Below are 16143 nucleotides of genomic sequence, written 5' to 3'. Positions count from 1 at the left end.
TGTGTTTTAAGATTAGCTATTTTTACGTTCCTGTTTTCGTTCACCCACTCCTTCCTTCTCAGCTAAAGCCACTGTTCATCAAAAGCAGTATCGGTTCACTGTACTCTGGATGCAGACTGACTGCACTGAGGTGAGATCTCCCCTCTGTCTTGCTTTAGGAGATATAGTAAGGTGTGGGCTGGCTGGGCTGGCCAGAGCCAGGACTAGGTGAGATGTGCGAGGTGCCCAGAGCACAAAATTTAAGGAGATGCTTACCTTCAGGGTCATTGTCACCGCATGCCACATCGCCAGGCAACACAACTGACATTGCAACTTTATCAAGTTTGCAGGAGGCCAGAGCTAGAAGCAGCTTAGCTAAGGTCATTTTCATCCTGCTGAGTTACAAAAAACACTCCACTTCTCCATGATAATGCTCTCTAGCAGCGCCATCTGCTGGAGGCCCCAGGTTTTCCCTTCAGGCCTAGTTTTTCCTGCTGCTCCAAAGAAAGAAACAATTAAAAGAGTTAAAAGACAACCAACAGAGTGGGAGAAAATATTTGCAAAATATATATCTGACAAAGGATTAATATCCAGAATATATAAGGAACTCAAACAACTGTACAAGAAGAAAACAAGCAACCCAATTAAAAAATGGGCAAAAGAGCTAAGTAGGCATTTCTCTAAGGAAGATATACAAATGGCGAACAGACATATGAAAAAGTGCTCAACATCACTCAGCATCCGGGAAATGCAAATCAAAACCACACTGAGATACCATCTAACCCCAGTTAGGATGGCTAAAATCCAAAAGACTCTGAACGATAAATGCTGGCGAGGCTGTGGAGAAAAAGGAACTCTCATACATTGTTGGTGGGACTGCAAAATGGTGCAGCCTCTATGGAAAATGGTATGGAGGTTCCTTAAACAATTGCAAATAGATCTACCATACGACCCAGCCATCCCACTGCTGGGAATATACCCAGAGGAATGGAAATCATCAAGTCGAAGGTATACCTGTTCCCCAATGTTCATCGCAGCACTCTTTACAATAGCCAAGAGTTGGAACCAGCCCAAATGCCCATCATCGGATGAGTGGATACGCAAAATGTGGTACATCTACACAATGGACTACTACTCAGCTATAAAAACGAATGAAATACTGCCATTTGCAACAACATGGATGGACCTTGAGAGAATTATATTAAGTGAAACAAGTCAGGCACAGAAAGAGAAATACCACATGTTCTCACTTATTGGTGGGAGCTAAAAATTAATATATAAATTCACACACACACACACACACACACACACACACACACACACACACACACACAAACCGGGGGGGGGGAAGAAGATATAACAACTACAATTATTTGAAGTTGATACGACAAGCAAACAGAAAGGACATTGTTGGGGGGGAGGGGGGAGGGAGGAGGGAGGGAGGTTTTGGTGATGGGGAGCAATAATCAGCCACAATGCATATCGACAAAATAAAATTAAAAAAAAAAAAAAGAAAAAAGAAATGTAGTGCAAGGAGCTGGTGGGCAGTGGTGGGGGGTCTCTGCTATGCAGCCTCTTATGCCCAGATGCTCAGGTCCAGAAATTGGGTTGGATCAGCCCTCCAAGAGTTGATGAATCTCTATTCAGAGCTCGTGTCCAGTATCACCAGGAACTGTGGGTGTTCTGTAAATGTTTGTTTAATTAAGCAATTAATTAATGAACACATGTAATGTACCTTGTATCAGGGCTGGGTATTTTATATCAGTCATCTCTGAATCCCATGACATTCCTACAATAATTCACACTGTTGCAGCATAATTCATACTGTACAAGTGGGAAAATCTAGAGTCAGAGAAGCTTAAGTGGATTATTCATCAAATGACAGAGTTAAGGTTTAAACGGATGGTTGTCCAACTCTAAATCACCCACTTTGGTCCTTTGTGGCTGAAATGTGGCTCTTCTCTTGCTGGCAGCCCGTGCCTGGTCTGGGAGGGCAGATTAGCAGGTGTCCACACACAAGTGGGCTGAGAGAAGGACGTCTACTGAGGATGACTCTCTGTCCCATGTCGATCCCCATGTCCTTACCCCTGCAGGCCTGAAAATGGTGGAGCAGCCACAGGAGTTGACAGCGTCTGCACCCACCGTCCTGGCCCTACAGTCCTTGGGCTGGACAGGGAGCGACTCTATCGGGAGTTGAGCCAGCTGACCCACGGTGTCACCCAGCTCGGTTCCTACACCCTGGACAGAGACCGTCTCTATGTCAATGGTAAGCATCTAATAGTGACAGGGGTCTCCTCCTGACCCCAGGTGGATCCTGCTGTCTCTGTTGAGCTCTGGCCAGAGGACACATCCCTGTCTGCTTCTAGATTTCTCTCTCCTCGTTCTTTCTTTCTTTGTGAGGTTCCCCTTCCCCACTGAGGGCTAAATCACACACAGAGAGGTGGACGGGCAGGGAAAGGGCATAGGAGGTACCACCCTCCGTCTGGAAGGGAAGAAACCTCCTGACCAAGGGATGTCCCCTCCAAGTCATTCTGTGTGTGTGTGTGTGTGTATACAGCTGGCCAGTACAGGGACCGAACCCTGGACCTTGGTGTTACCAGCACAACCTCTAACCAACTGAGCTGATCAACCACTCCCTTGATTTTGTTTTTTGTTTGTTTGTTTGGCTGGTTTGCTAGCTGGTGGCTGGCCAGTACAGGGATCCAAACCCTTGACCTTGGTGTTATAACATCAGCTCTAACAAACTGAGCTAACCAGCCAGCCCCCTCTCAAAGTCATTCTGATGTCATCTGTTCTTCCGATGGTCCAGACTCATCATCTCTTCCTTAACCCTTTTGAACATCCCATCTCACTCTTCCTCTCTGCAGGTTACACCAGACCAATCTTGACCGCCATCCCCAGTGGTAAGTGCTCAGACCCTAGACAGCCCCGTGCCTTTACAGCCTCTTGTGGGGGCATCTGGCCACTCCCCTCTAAGTCCAAGGTCTCAAGGCCTCATGGAAGAAGGAAGCCTAGGACCCTGGTGAGCTCCCACCCCCACACCTAGTCTCTGAATCAGGCTGGGCATCAGGTGCCATCTCTGGCATCTCCAAGGTGATGACGATGGATCATTCCCGTTTCTCCTGCTTCCTCCTCAGTTGCTGTGATTTCTGCACTCTCCCTGGGGACCTCAGCTGCTCCAACCTCCCTATCCAGCACCACAGGTAGGAGATTTTTCCCCATGTCTCTTTTCTTCTTAGGTATATACACCTCTATGCTTATCAATGAGAAGAGTAAATGAAACATGTACAGGCAAGTCAAGGCAAGGGGACAGTGTGGGGACGATGAATCTTTGGGACTGCGCCCTTGTCAAGACCAGTCCAGCTCTATCCCTGGATTTGGAGAGCTCTGTGGCTCCAGGTCTTCAATCCCAGACTGAGGGTTATAAATCCTTTTAATCCACCCTTTGCTTTCTGTTATGGTGTTGTATCCATTAGCTTTTATTGCATAACAAATGACCCCCTAATTTAGTGGATTAAAACAGTCATTTACTACTGCTCACTAGTATATAGGTTGCCTGGGCTGTTCCTCTGGTTTCAATTAGGCTTCCTCATGTGTCTGAAGTCACCTGCAGGTCAGCTAGGTACCTGTTTTTCTAGAGGATGCCTGGCCATTGGTTAGGGCACCTTAGTGCTCCTTCCCATGGACTTTTATCATCCAACAGGCTAGCTGCAGTTGTTGGTATGGTGGTTATAGGGTTTCCAGAAGCAAGAGAGGGCAAGCCCCAGCATGCAGTACTTTTCAAGCCCCTGCTTGCATGAAGTTCCTCCTGTCTCATTGGCCAAAGCAAGTCATGGCCAAGCCAGATCAAAGAGGTGAAGAAACAGACTCCCACCTCTTGATGAGAGGGGATGCAACACTGTATTGCAAGAGTGTAGATGCAGGGAAGTGAAAAGTGTGTGGCCTTTTTTACAATTTACACCAGGTGACCTGCCAGGGACCAACTTGTGACCATGTTGTCTGTCCTCAGGTCTTAGGGTATCCAGGTTCACCTTCTGTTAGGATGGAAACGAACTAGTCAAGGGCAATCTAGGACTAATTTTCAAAGGGCAGAGACTAAAGGGATTAGCAGAAAAAGTGCACATAAATGATAACAACAACAAAGCCATGACAGCAGCATTGACTGAGTGCAGGCCACATACCAGGGACCACATTAGCTGTATGATCTTACTCCAACCTTAGCAGGTAAATACTACTATTTTTCCATTTATAAAGGCATTATTCTTCGATAATGTGATTCTTGGGGGACTCAGTGATTTTCTGAAGTCACACAGCCAACAAATGGGCAGAACTCAACCCTAAGTTTCTAGAGCCTGAGCTTCTGCCCTAAAATAGCTGTGTGGCCTTGGGGAAGTGACTTAACCTCTCTGAAACTCATTTTCATCCTCTGTTAGTTGAGGGTAAGTTATCGGACTCACCTCCAGAGATTGTGTGAGGATTACATGAGACAGCGTGTAGCATCAAGTGTGGCATAGAATAAGCTTCTTCTAAATATTAGCTGCTGTTATTGTTGCTATTATTGCTGCTATTTTTATTGTTACTATTATTATTCTATTGTTAGTGTATTTCAAAATAAAGTTTCTTATCCTAGGAGAGACATTCTGAGCTCTTGCACTAAATGTGAATACCCTGGACACCAGGGATGTGGATCCAGAGTCTCCCCCAACTCCCAAGTCTAGTTCAGTCATGATCCATGACTCAGGGTGTGACTTCTTTTCTCCCAATCTCACTGCAGCTTCTGTCCTCGGTCTGGTGCCATTCAGCCTTAACTTCACCATCACCAACCTGCGCTACAGGGAGGACATGCGTCACCCTGGCTCCTGGAAGTTCAACACCACGGAGAGGGTCCTGCAGGGTCTGGTGAGAGCCCTGCCAACACCACTCCTGTTCTTGCCTTCTGGTGCCAGCCCCGCCCACTAATGCCAGCCCTCCCACTGATGCCAGCCCCGCCCACTAATGCTAGCCCTGCTCAGTGGTGCCCCCACGTCCACTTCCTTGCCCTGCCCACCTCTCTTGCCCCACCCCCATCCCAGCCCTGCCCCTGTCCTGCTCAGACCTTCTATTCCCCTCTTTCTTCTTCAACAGCTCAGGCCCTTGTTCAAGAACACCAGTGTCAGCCTCCTCTACTCTGGCTGCAGACTAATCTCGCTCAGGTGAGACCTCCAGATAAGATGGCCCTGCAAGGCATGGTGGAGATTCTTATGCATAGTTCTGTATGGCTGGGTGTCCCCCTTGACCTCAACCCTTTCCAGGCCCCAACCTGGGACAGCCACTTCTCCTTGGACCCCTAGTCACCAGTCCCTGCTCTGAATCTTCCCATCCTCCTGAGCTTCAGATCTCCCATGCAGTGTTTCTAAGGGAAAAAATGGCAAAATGTTGGCAGCTCAAAAGTATGCGCCAAACACTTTCATAAAGGATGCATCACTGATCCTTTACAAAGAACTCACCTATAACCTATAAATATAGTGCACAATGCATATGAATATTCCTGAAGGTTAACAAACAGCAAGCAATGAGTACGTGCCAGACATTGGGGTTAATGAAGGACAGGAGTTCGTGCCATATTGGCACTATTGATATTCTGGGCCACATAATTCTTGTCGTAAGTGGCTGTCCTCTGCATTGTAGGACATTAAGCTGTACCTTGGCCTCTTAATATGCAACCAGATCCTGTAGTACCCTATCCCCCGCAAAAGTTGTGACAACCAAAAATGTCTCCAGACATTGCCAAATGTCCCCCAGGGATTTAACATCATCAGGTTAAATGCGTCCTATACATCATTTCCCTAAAGTCTTTCAACATCGTGATAATTATCTCCATTTTACAAATGAAAAACCGAGGCTCAGAGAAGTTGAGGAACTTGTCCAGAGCCAATGGCTGCCAGATGGTGTGACTCTGGAGGATTTTGGCAAAAAGAGGAGAGATTTCTATTTAGAGTGAAAATTGGCTGCTACAGGGAGAGTGGATCATAAAGTACAGGAGACCGATGAAGAGAGGCCTGGACTCAAGATGTGGACATGGAGCCAATGCCCTCCAGAGTGGGAATGAGGCACCATCCTGGGTCCTGCCGACAGGAGCCGCACCACTTTCTAACTGTCCCTATGATGCCCCCATAATGTTGTCAGAGACTCTGCTCTGATGGATCCTCATCATCTCCGTCCTTCTATCCATACCCCCACAGTCCTAAGAAAGAGAGAGTGACCACCAGGAATCTAAGTCTGGCTTCTCACCTCTCCACCAAGCTTCTCATTTCCTCTGGCCCCTTCCTATCCTGCCCCCAGAAATCTCAGGACCCCTCCCTAGGCGTTGCATTCATCATTATCCCCGGTACTTGCCCTCCCCAGGCCTGAGAAGGATGGGGCAGCCACTGGAGTGGATGCTGTCTGCACCTACCACCCTGACCCTGTGGGCCCCCAGCTGGACAGAGAGCAGCTGTACTGGGAGCTGAGCCAGCTGACCCATGGTGCCACCCAGCTGGGCTCCTACACCCTGGACCCAGACAGTCTCTATGTGAATGGTGAGCCGCGGCCATCTGTGCTTTGCTGTATTATAGAGCCCACGTTCTCCCCTTCGCTGCCTCCTATATTCCTCCTCCACCTGCCAACACCTCTTCTCTCTCTTTCCCTCTCTCTCTTTCCCTCTCTCTCTGCAGGTTATACCCATCAGACTTCAGTAACTGCTCCCAGTGGTGAGTTCTCAGTGGTCCCCAGAAGCTGCTGCTTAGCCCCGCCATGACCAGGGAAGGAAACAACAGGCCCCTGCCCATATCTCCAGCTGTCAGGAGGGAGGAAGTAGGGACCCAGGCTGGGAAGTCATTGCAATGAAAATCAGCTGTGAATCACTTCTGTGTTGTCAACTGGACACGGAGAAATGACCACTAAATGTTGGTTGGGTGGATGGATGGAGAAAAATAGGCAAACAATTCAATGGTGGTAAGTAAGAATGTCAGATTGTAAACTGTCTCCTTCAAAGCTTTGTAGCTTCCAAACCGTTCCCTCCTTCACCTGCAGCATGTGATGATCTAACATGCACAACCCATGACTCTGGTATTAGGCCCCCACCCTCAGCCATTGCTGTGGCCTCCAGTGAGTTGGTCGCTGGTCTCAGGCCTGTGGCCGTAGACCCTGCTTGCCCTTTCTATCTATCCCAGGCCTGACTCACCACGGCCTCTCCTCTCCCTTTCCTGCTGTAGCCACAGGATCATCCTTACTCCCATTCACCCTCAACTTCACCATCACTAACCTGCGCTACAGGGAGGATATGTGGCCTCCGGGCTCCTGGAAGTTCAACATCACAGAGAAGCTCCTGCAGCGACTGGTGAGAGCCCCGCCCACCTCGCTTCTGCCCCGCCCACTGGTGCCAGCCCCGCCCACCTCGCTTCTGCCCCGCCCACTGGTGCCCACCCCACTGCTGACTGCCTTGCCCTTGCCTCTCGGCCCACCTACTCCCTTCCTGCTCTCTCCTCCACAGCTTGATCCCTTGTTCAAGAACACCAGTGTCGGCCCACTGTACTCCAGCTGCAGACTGACCTTGCTCAGGTGAGATTTGGAATATCCCACTAGAGCTGCCCCAAGTGCTCCCAGGCCAGAGGAGTTTGGTGAGCTTTTTTCTGGCCCTTCCTCTGGATATCCTCAGCAGAGAAGGCATTCAGGAGCAAGGTGTCTCCCATCTTCCCACCAATGTTCCCACATTCTACAGAGCTCATCAGTAAGATTGGACCCCTACCCTGATCATTGCTCCTGAATTTCCTTCTTCTCCTCCCTTTACCAGTGAAGGCACTTCCTTTGAATGTTAAATTTTGTCCCCAAGATCTCTTTCAAAACAAATGTGCTTTCTTCACTTGCATTAATCCCTGAATTCACCTCTTCACCGGTCTCAAGTATGAGCTCTGCTGTCCCCATGGCATGGGGATGCAGGTGTGAGTCTTGCAATTTAATAAAAAGTTTTGTATCCATGATTTTGCTCACAGTCTCAGGCTGGCTGGAAGTCTGTGCATTCAGAGAATGTAACTGGATTCTCACCTGTCTGCCAGGCTTCTCATTTCCTCTGGCCCCTTCCTGTCCTGCCCCCAGAGATCTCAGAGCCCCTGCTAGGAAAATGTTTATTGTCATCTCCCTCACCCACACTCCCCAGGCCTGGGAAGGATGGGACAGCCACCAGTGTGGATGCTCTCTGCACCTACCACCCTGAACCCATGAGCCCCGGGCTGGACAGAGAGAGGCTGTACTGGGAGCTGAGCCAGCTGACCCACAGGATCATCCAGCTGGGCCCCTACACCCTGGACCAGGGCAGTCTCTACATCAGTGGTGAGCAGAGGACATTCTTTTTTGCATCTCAATAGGTCCTACATTCCCCCTCTCTATTCTTCTCTATCCCTCGTCCCTCCCCCTCTTTACCATTTCCCCATCTACCTATGCAAGTTATGTCCACCAGACTCGGACCACCACTTCCAGCAGTGAGTATTTTGAGTCTTCCGAAGTCTCTACAGCCCTGTAAGCTGCCTCTGCCTGAGTCCCAGCTCTTAGGAATGGAAGAGATCAGGAGGCCACTGCCTCCACTCCCCCGCCCCCGACCTCAAGCCTCGAGTGAGCAGGGACCTATTCCCAAAAAAAGGCCCAGACATCAGCACCTCCTCCCTGGCATCTCCAGGATGACGGAGTCCCCAACCCAAGCTCTTAGGGTGTTTTCTCCCTAGCTTCTGCAGCGACAGTGTCTGCATCAGTGGTAAAGGGCTGTGTTGGAGTATAGGTCTTCTCACTGGGTGGGCTCTGCTGCAGTAAGTCCCTGCACCTAGTTCAGACTTCCATCTGGGCCTCACTACAGAGTGCTTTGAGCAAAGCCTTTGTCTCTCTGAGGTTAGGGAGTGGACTTTGATCCCTGCCAGGTGGAGGTGCTGTCTTCCTTTTAAGTGAATCCCAGCTGTGATGGTCCAGCCACCAACGGATCATCTCTCCAGTGACCAAGTTGCCTCTTCTTTGAAGATCTCTCCCCTCCCCTTCCCTCACCATCTCTCCCTGTCTCTGCAGGTTACACCTACCCACCCTCAAGCACCACCCCCAACAGTGAGTATTCCAGATCTCTGTGCATCTGTGACCACCTTCCATCCCCTGAAAAATAGGAGCTGCTGAGTCAGCCAGCTCCTCCTACCGTTATCCCTGCTTTGGATGGGAAGGAGTCCAGAGGGGGTGCATAGAAATGTAGACCGAATTGGGGGCGGGAGGGGTCACCCACCCTTCCCAACACACCCCCCCGAGGATGATGCCCTGACTCCAGACTGCATGGGGCATAAGAGAGGCATACATTTTTGTAACTAGAGCCGCCATCACTGCCACCATTCCCTTAAAGAAGTAACACACTTTGGATTTCATTCCTGGTAGGGTTTGTTTTCTCTCAGCAGCCATGACCATGACACTTCTCGGCATCCTCTCTGGCTCCATTTCCCCCCAACCAGGCCCGTGGGGAGGAAGGGCCTCAGGCTGTTCATTTGTACCAAGTCATTTGTACCAAATCACTTCTTCTGTTATTGCTCACCCACCTTCCCCAAGGAACTCCTGTTTCCATGGATTCTAGAAACCATCTAGCTGCTGAGGGTCCAAATCCTGGGTGCAGCCCATACCACATAGAAGCTCCTGACCCGTGGTCCACTCACCTGCTGAACATCACTCAGGCCCCTTGGTCTCTGACCCTGAAATCGTCATCGTCTCCCAAACTGGCTTCTTCTTCTTATCACTAAAAGCAGAGACAGAGAGACCACCTTGACCCTTCCTCTCGCTTGCCTCCTACATCCATCCATCACTACATCTCGTTTCTCCTCCCTCAGGAATATCTCCTGAGCCCATCCTTTTCCTGCACCTGCAGCACTCAGCCTTTGTTCTGGCCATCAGCCTTTCTTGCTCAGCACTGCAGTCGCCTCCACTCTGGCCTCCTACCTTCCTCCACACAGCAGCCGCGGCATCCCTCCCGATGCACACATGTTCATATAATTCCTTGCTTGTTGACAGCCTTTGGATGACTTTGTCTGGTCTGCAAGTCACACCCAACCCTCTGTGCTGCATAGCCGGTGCCTCCCCTTTCTGGACTCAGAGGATCTGCCCGTTCTCACGTCTACACTTCCCTGCAGCCAGAATGAAAGAACGTCAAGTTCCCTGAGAATACCATGCTCTGTCTTCCTGCCCGGCCTTTGCCCAGCCTGTTCCTTCTGCCTGGAGTGTCTGCCCCACTTACTCAGCTCCTGTTAGTCTAACTCTCATCCATGCTTTGTGTCATACCTGAAACGATGCTTCCTCCAGGAAGCCTTCCTCAGTCACAGGTTGGGCGGCCCTCCTGGATTTTCACAGCCTCCCCCCACCCCAAACCGGCTTCCCCTAAAGCATAATGATCTGGTCATGTTTCTGGCCACAACATTGGGAGACTATATGTCCTATCCATCTTTAGACCCACAGAGCCCAGCACAGAACCTTAAACACATTAGCCACTCAATATATGCTCACCAAATTTATGCATGAATTCCCAATGTCTTGGGAATTCCAGAATGTTCCCTGCTTCAGCTCCTGCAGCCCATGACTGTACTTAGTCCACAGCTGCTGCCCCAAAGTTAGGGACAGAGGGGACAACCTTAGGTCACTAGTATAGCTGGACATCTTTCTCTTTACCACTGCAGCTACTGGACCTACCTTGGTACCCTTCACCCTCAACTTCACCATCACCAACATGCACTACATGGAGGACATGGGGAGTCCAGGTTCCTCGAAGTTCAACTTCACCGAGAGGGTCCTACAGCGCCAGGTGAAAGCTTTCCAAAGACCACCACCAACCCCACGTCTCACCTGCCCGCATGGCCCCTGAGCCCCTCCAGCTCCTCTTGCTCACCTTCCTCTCTTTTCCCGCCAGCTCGGGCCCTTGCTCACTAAGACCAGTGTCGGCCCCCTCTACACTGGCTGCAGGCTGGCCTCACTCAGGTGAGACCCCAGATGGAATGATTCATCTGGTCGGGTGGACCCTTGTGCACTGGCCAGTGGGGCTCAGAGACCGCTCACACCACTGGTCTCCAGCACCCACCACAATACCCTTTTGACTCCTTCATGCCCAGGTGGTGCAAGTGCTTGAGGCTTAGAGACGAGGAACTGTTTAGCTTACGGAATCCTGATGATAATCTGCTTGGTTTTTTAAATTAATTTATTTTTTTCATTGTACATGTTTATGGGGTATAGTTTGTTGTTTCAATACATGCGTGTATTGTGTAATGATCTAATTAGAATAGTTAGCATATCTGTTATCTAAGCATTTAGCATTTCTTTGTGGTTATAACATTCAAGATCCTCCTTTCTGGATATCTCAAAATATACAGTACAATATTATTAGCTATTGTCACCCTCAAGCACCAGAGTTTATTCTTCCTGTCTAAGGTAACTTCGTAACTTTGTGCCAGTCTACCAAGCTTTCCCCAGCCCTCCCCACCCTTTCCCTGCCTCTGGTAATGCTATTCTACTCTCTATTTCTCGTTTTCCCTCTCTTTTTAACATTTTTTTAAACTGACCCACGATAATTGTATATATTTATGGAGTACAATGTGATATTTGGGTGGTGCATGCATACTGGGTACAGTGATCATATCCAGGTGCTTAGTAATGAGGGATGTCCTTTTATAGGAAGTGGAGTAGCCAGACATGCTGTCTGCAAATTCTAATTACAGCATTTTCTGTCTCCAGTGTGAGGGGGTTCTCAGATGAGAGACACAGGAGAGCCCTTGCAGACCTCAGAGCTACCCCTTTCAGCATCCTCTCAGACTCCTCCTTTCCACACCAAAATGCTCAGGACCCCTCATCAGTATCCCATGTCCCCATATTCTTCCTTCCCCAGGCTTGAGAAGGGTGGAGGAGCCACAGGAGTGGACGTCGTCTGCACCTTCCATTCTGACCCCGCAGGCCCTGGACTGGACAGAGAGCGGCTGTACTGGGAGCTGAGCCAGCTGACCCACGGCATCACCCGGCTGGGCTCCTACACCCTGGACAAGGACAGCCTCTGCGTCAATGGTGAGGGGCCATGTTCCAGCCACAGTCTCTCTCCCAGTTGGAGTCTTGAGTTTCCCCAAAGCTCTGAGCAAAGCTTCCATCTCTCTCAAGTGAGCCTCAACCTTTTTCTTCTCCTTCTGGGTCTGAATTCAGTCTTCATTGTGATAAATCATAACCATCATGGGGACAGTGACTGTATCCAGACACCTTTAATATCATCGCCTGGTTGCCTCCTCCCTGGACATCCCTCCACTACCTCTGCCCCTCTGCTTTTCCCCAAAAAAATTCCCAAAATCCTCCTTTTCCCTTAATCCTTGACGCTCACCTCCACTCTCTCAGTGCCTCTTCACTTCTCTTTGCAGGTTACACCTATGAAGCCACTGCCCCGACCACCACCAGTGAGTATTCCCGGCTCCGATACCCTGGGTCCCGTCCCTACTTTTGAGTTAGGGAGCAGCTGTTCTCTCCTCGGCGAGGGAAACATCTAAAAGAGTCCTCAACTCACCCCTTCTCTCTCTCCAGGGTCCTGGTAGAGAGCCCTAGCCGAGGGCCAGGAGGGCTCAGAAAGTCCCCCACCTCATTCCGACCCTCACATGGTTTTCATTTTAGTCCTCCTAAAAACCTGCCCTTGGTCTGTTAAAAGTAAACTGAGGCACAATAATATTTTTTATTGATTATGCATATTCATGGGGTACAAAGCTGACCATCACCACCTATGCCCAAGATGTGATGATCAGATCAATACTATCAGCAATCAAGTTTTAAAGAGTGTATTTGAGCAAGCAGCGATTCATGAATCAGGAAGCACCAAACAGAAGGCAGTTTGGGGCTCCCCCAAAGGAACACATCAAGAAGGCTTTTATAGGGTAAATGTGGAAGCAAAACAATGAAAACGCTTGATTGGTTACAATTATTCAGTCATCTTATTTGGTCTATCTCGTTGGGAAGTTTCTAGTTGTATAAGTTAGTTGGTGGCCTCTGAATGGCTGAGTCCAAGTTTCGTTTTTCTTTAATACAGGCATTAATAAGAAACAGCTTAAATTTGGCTTATGTTTGCAAATCAAGCAAGATCAAGTTTGCTTCCTTGATGTAACTGGCTTTTGTCTGCTCAGGGAATTCTCAATCCTGGTCTCCATTTTATTTATTTTAACAGCATTCATTTCTTATCCTTTTATTCATATCTCTTTTCATTGTTCTGAGAGTTTCTCCCTGCACCTGTTTTTGTTGAGGTTTACTAAAACTGACTACCTTCTGGCCGCCATGCTAACTTACATGCTGTATTAATTTGCTTGGGCTGCCATAACAACAAAAAATAAATAAACAGACTGTGTGACTCAAACACAAACATTTATTTTCTCACAGGTCTGGAAGTCCGAGGTCAAGGTGGTGGCAGCATTGGTTTCTTCTGAGGTCTCTCTCCTTGGCTTATAGATGGCCGTCTTCTCCCTGTGTTTTCATGTGGTCTTTCCTCCGTGCCTGTCTGTCATAATCTCTTCTTATAAGGTCACTAGTCATATTGGATTGGGGACTACCCTAAGGACCTCATTTTAACTTAATTGCCTCTTTAAAGATTCTCTCTCCAAATACACTCATATTCTGATATTCTGAGGTACTGGGGGATAGAGCTTCAACATATGAATGTGGTGGGGGGGGGGTGTCACAATTTAACCCATAACACAGTCTCCTTTAATTCTCACTACAACCATGTGACAGCTCCATTTTACAGGTAAAGAAGCTCAAGCTGCCAAGGCTACACAGCAAATGAATAATAGAGCCAGGAGTTCCTAAAACTCCGAAACTCATGGTCTAACTCTTCACATTCCTCATCCATCAGTCAATTTATTCCAAAAGACATGCTGATTTGGGGTGTACACCCATTATGTTCAAGTTCGTGGACAGACTCCTTTTGCATTCCCAGCAAAGCTGTGATGAGAACCTTGCAGGGTTGCAATAATCAATTGCTCTTGCATTAGGGATGTGTTTTCTGTACTCTCCCAAACTCCCCATGGGTCCACCACTGGTCTCTTACAACACAGCATCCTCCCTTGCTCCTTCCAACAATGGCAGCGTCCTGAGTTGCTGAGATCCAGTAACAACCATATTTTCCCAAACAATAGGAGGAAAAAATAAGTTAATACCAGCTCCATTGACTGTGTTTTGTTAATCACTGCCCAGCCCTTCGAATAGTTCCTGGAGCACTATAGGACCAATTCAATATGTGTGGAAGGAAGGCAAGATGGATGGATGGATGGATGGATGGATGGATGGATGGATGGATGGATGGAATGAGGAAGGGGTGAATAGAAGGAGAGAGGATGGATGAGTGGATGGAAGACAGATGGAATAAAAAAGGGGAGGGAAAAAGAGGAGGAAGACAGGTGAATAGAATGGATGGAAGAAAAGATGAATGATGGAAGGAAGGATGGAGAGATGGAAGAAAAGAACGGAGGAAGGGAGAAACCAAGGAGCGACAGATGGACAGAAAGAAGGAGGGATGGAAGGAAGTATGGACAGAAGGGAGGGAGGGAGAGAAGGAGAGGTAAACTTTTCTCTCAGAAGCTTAGCTTAAACGTTAGCTCATATTTATACTAAAGCTCCACATGTGGTAAGTGATCAGAATGCATTTGCTCATTGATATTATTGATTTTATGCAATAAACACATAATGTTTGCTCCATGCCCGGCAGTGCTTATACACTTTACAAAGATGAACTTACCAAAGCCCCATAACAACCTTGGAGGTAGAAACTATTATGTACTGCATGTTCTCACTCATAAGTGGGAGCTAAGACACAGAGAAAGAAAGGCCATAACAAAACGTTGAATTTTCAGAAGGAGAAAACAAACCTATAGTTACTTGAGGTGGGAAGTGGGAAGGCCGGTTGGGGATAATTGGGTAAGGGACACAGAAAGTAATGATAATTTGCAATGGCGAACATGCTAATAATACTGATTTGATCATCACATACTGTACACAAATACTGGTAGTCAACTCTGCGCCCCATAAATACAAATAAACAAAACTAATAAAAATTTAAAAAATAACAAATACTCTTTATTACATTATGATTTTTTTTTTAAAAAAGAAAAGAAATCATTGCTGTGAACCGTTACCATGATCCCATTTTACAGATGAGTAAATCGAGGTGCCAGGGGGTTAGTTATGGCTGCTGGGATGGTTGGCTGTTTTAATCAGTGCATAGAAGATTGGCTTACCTGGTTGCAAGGACAGGAGAAAGAGATGGAGACAGAAAGAGAGGCAGAGAGACAGAGAGACAGAGACAGAGACAGCGGTAGAGACAGAGAGCAGAAATATGAATGAAAATGTCTGGGGTCCCCAATTCTGCATCCGCCTGGTCACCTGGAGCTTTTCCCCCTGGGAAAGAACAAAACCACCCTTGTCTACACAGAGCCCTCTCCTCCTGCATGGGGGTGGAAATGGCCCATCTGGACCCCCCCATCATCAAGTTGTCTCCATTAACAAGTCCCCCTGGGTTTATGGGAGGCAGACAAGGGGCCCTTGGAAGCCCCACCCTGTGGCGCACACTGCCCCAGCCCCACCCCACTGTCCCCCCTGCGGTCTTGCTCTCTGTCCCCTGCCGTAGTAGCCGGGGAGCCCGGCGAGGAGCCCTTCACGCTGAACTTCACCATCGACAACCTGCGCTTCTCGGCAGACATGGGCCGCCCCGGCTCCCTCAAGTTCAACATCACGGACAGGGTCATGCAGCACCTGGTGAGAGGCCTGCCCCCCCCCACCACCACCCCACCAGCCCTCGAGGCCGGTGCCAGGGCTGCTGCCGGCCTCTGACCCACGCTGGCTCCCTCCTTCCTCTCCAGCTCAGCCCTTTGTTCCAGAGGAGCAGCCTGGGCCCCCGATACGCGGGCTGCAGGGTCACCGCGCTGAGGTGAGACGCATCCCGGGTCCCCATGCCACCTGCCCCGCGCACGGTCCCCCGCGGAAGGGTTTGGGGTGCTGACTGTGGAGTCTGCCTCGGCTTGGGGCAGGCTATATATTTATTTTTTCTTCTTTTTGGTCTTTCGTGGTATGTGTGCACAATGGAATACCACTCAGCCATAAAAAAGAATGAAATTCTGCCATTTGAATTCTTTATTT

General features: G+C 48.8%; 1 protein-coding gene across 1 annotated transcript in view; it reads left to right on the top strand.

Moving 5' to 3' along the window:
- LOC134387552 (mucin-16-like) overlaps positions 1-16143 on the top strand; it is an 87307-nt gene that overhangs the window by 48632 nt on the left and 22532 nt on the right. The window contains exons 26-44 of the mRNA XM_063109997.1: positions 63-130; positions 2073-2245; positions 2847-2882; positions 3026-3072; positions 4021-4151; positions 4782-4878; positions 5104-5171; positions 6364-6536; positions 6672-6707; positions 7218-7336; positions 7490-7557; positions 8153-8325; positions 9046-9081; positions 10680-10804; positions 10910-10977; positions 11879-12051; positions 12393-12428; positions 15638-15762; positions 15867-15934. Coding sequence (XP_062966067.1) covers positions 63-130; positions 2073-2245; positions 2847-2882; positions 3026-3072; positions 4021-4151; positions 4782-4878; positions 5104-5171; positions 6364-6536; positions 6672-6707; positions 7218-7336; positions 7490-7557; positions 8153-8325; positions 9046-9081; positions 10680-10804; positions 10910-10977; positions 11879-12051; positions 12393-12428; positions 15638-15762; positions 15867-15934 — 1820 coding nt within the window. The remainder of the gene's footprint in view (positions 1-62; positions 131-2072; positions 2246-2846; positions 2883-3025; positions 3073-4020; positions 4152-4781; positions 4879-5103; positions 5172-6363; positions 6537-6671; positions 6708-7217; positions 7337-7489; positions 7558-8152; positions 8326-9045; positions 9082-10679; positions 10805-10909; positions 10978-11878; positions 12052-12392; positions 12429-15637; positions 15763-15866; positions 15935-16143) is intronic.

The sequence above is a fragment of the Cynocephalus volans genome, chromosome 10 (genome assembly GCF_027409185.1).
Source record: "Cynocephalus volans isolate mCynVol1 chromosome 10, mCynVol1.pri, whole genome shotgun sequence".
Classification (NCBI taxonomy): Eukaryota; Metazoa; Chordata; class Mammalia; order Dermoptera; family Cynocephalidae; genus Cynocephalus; species Cynocephalus volans.
This window is presented reverse-complemented; position numbering and strand designations above follow the sequence as displayed.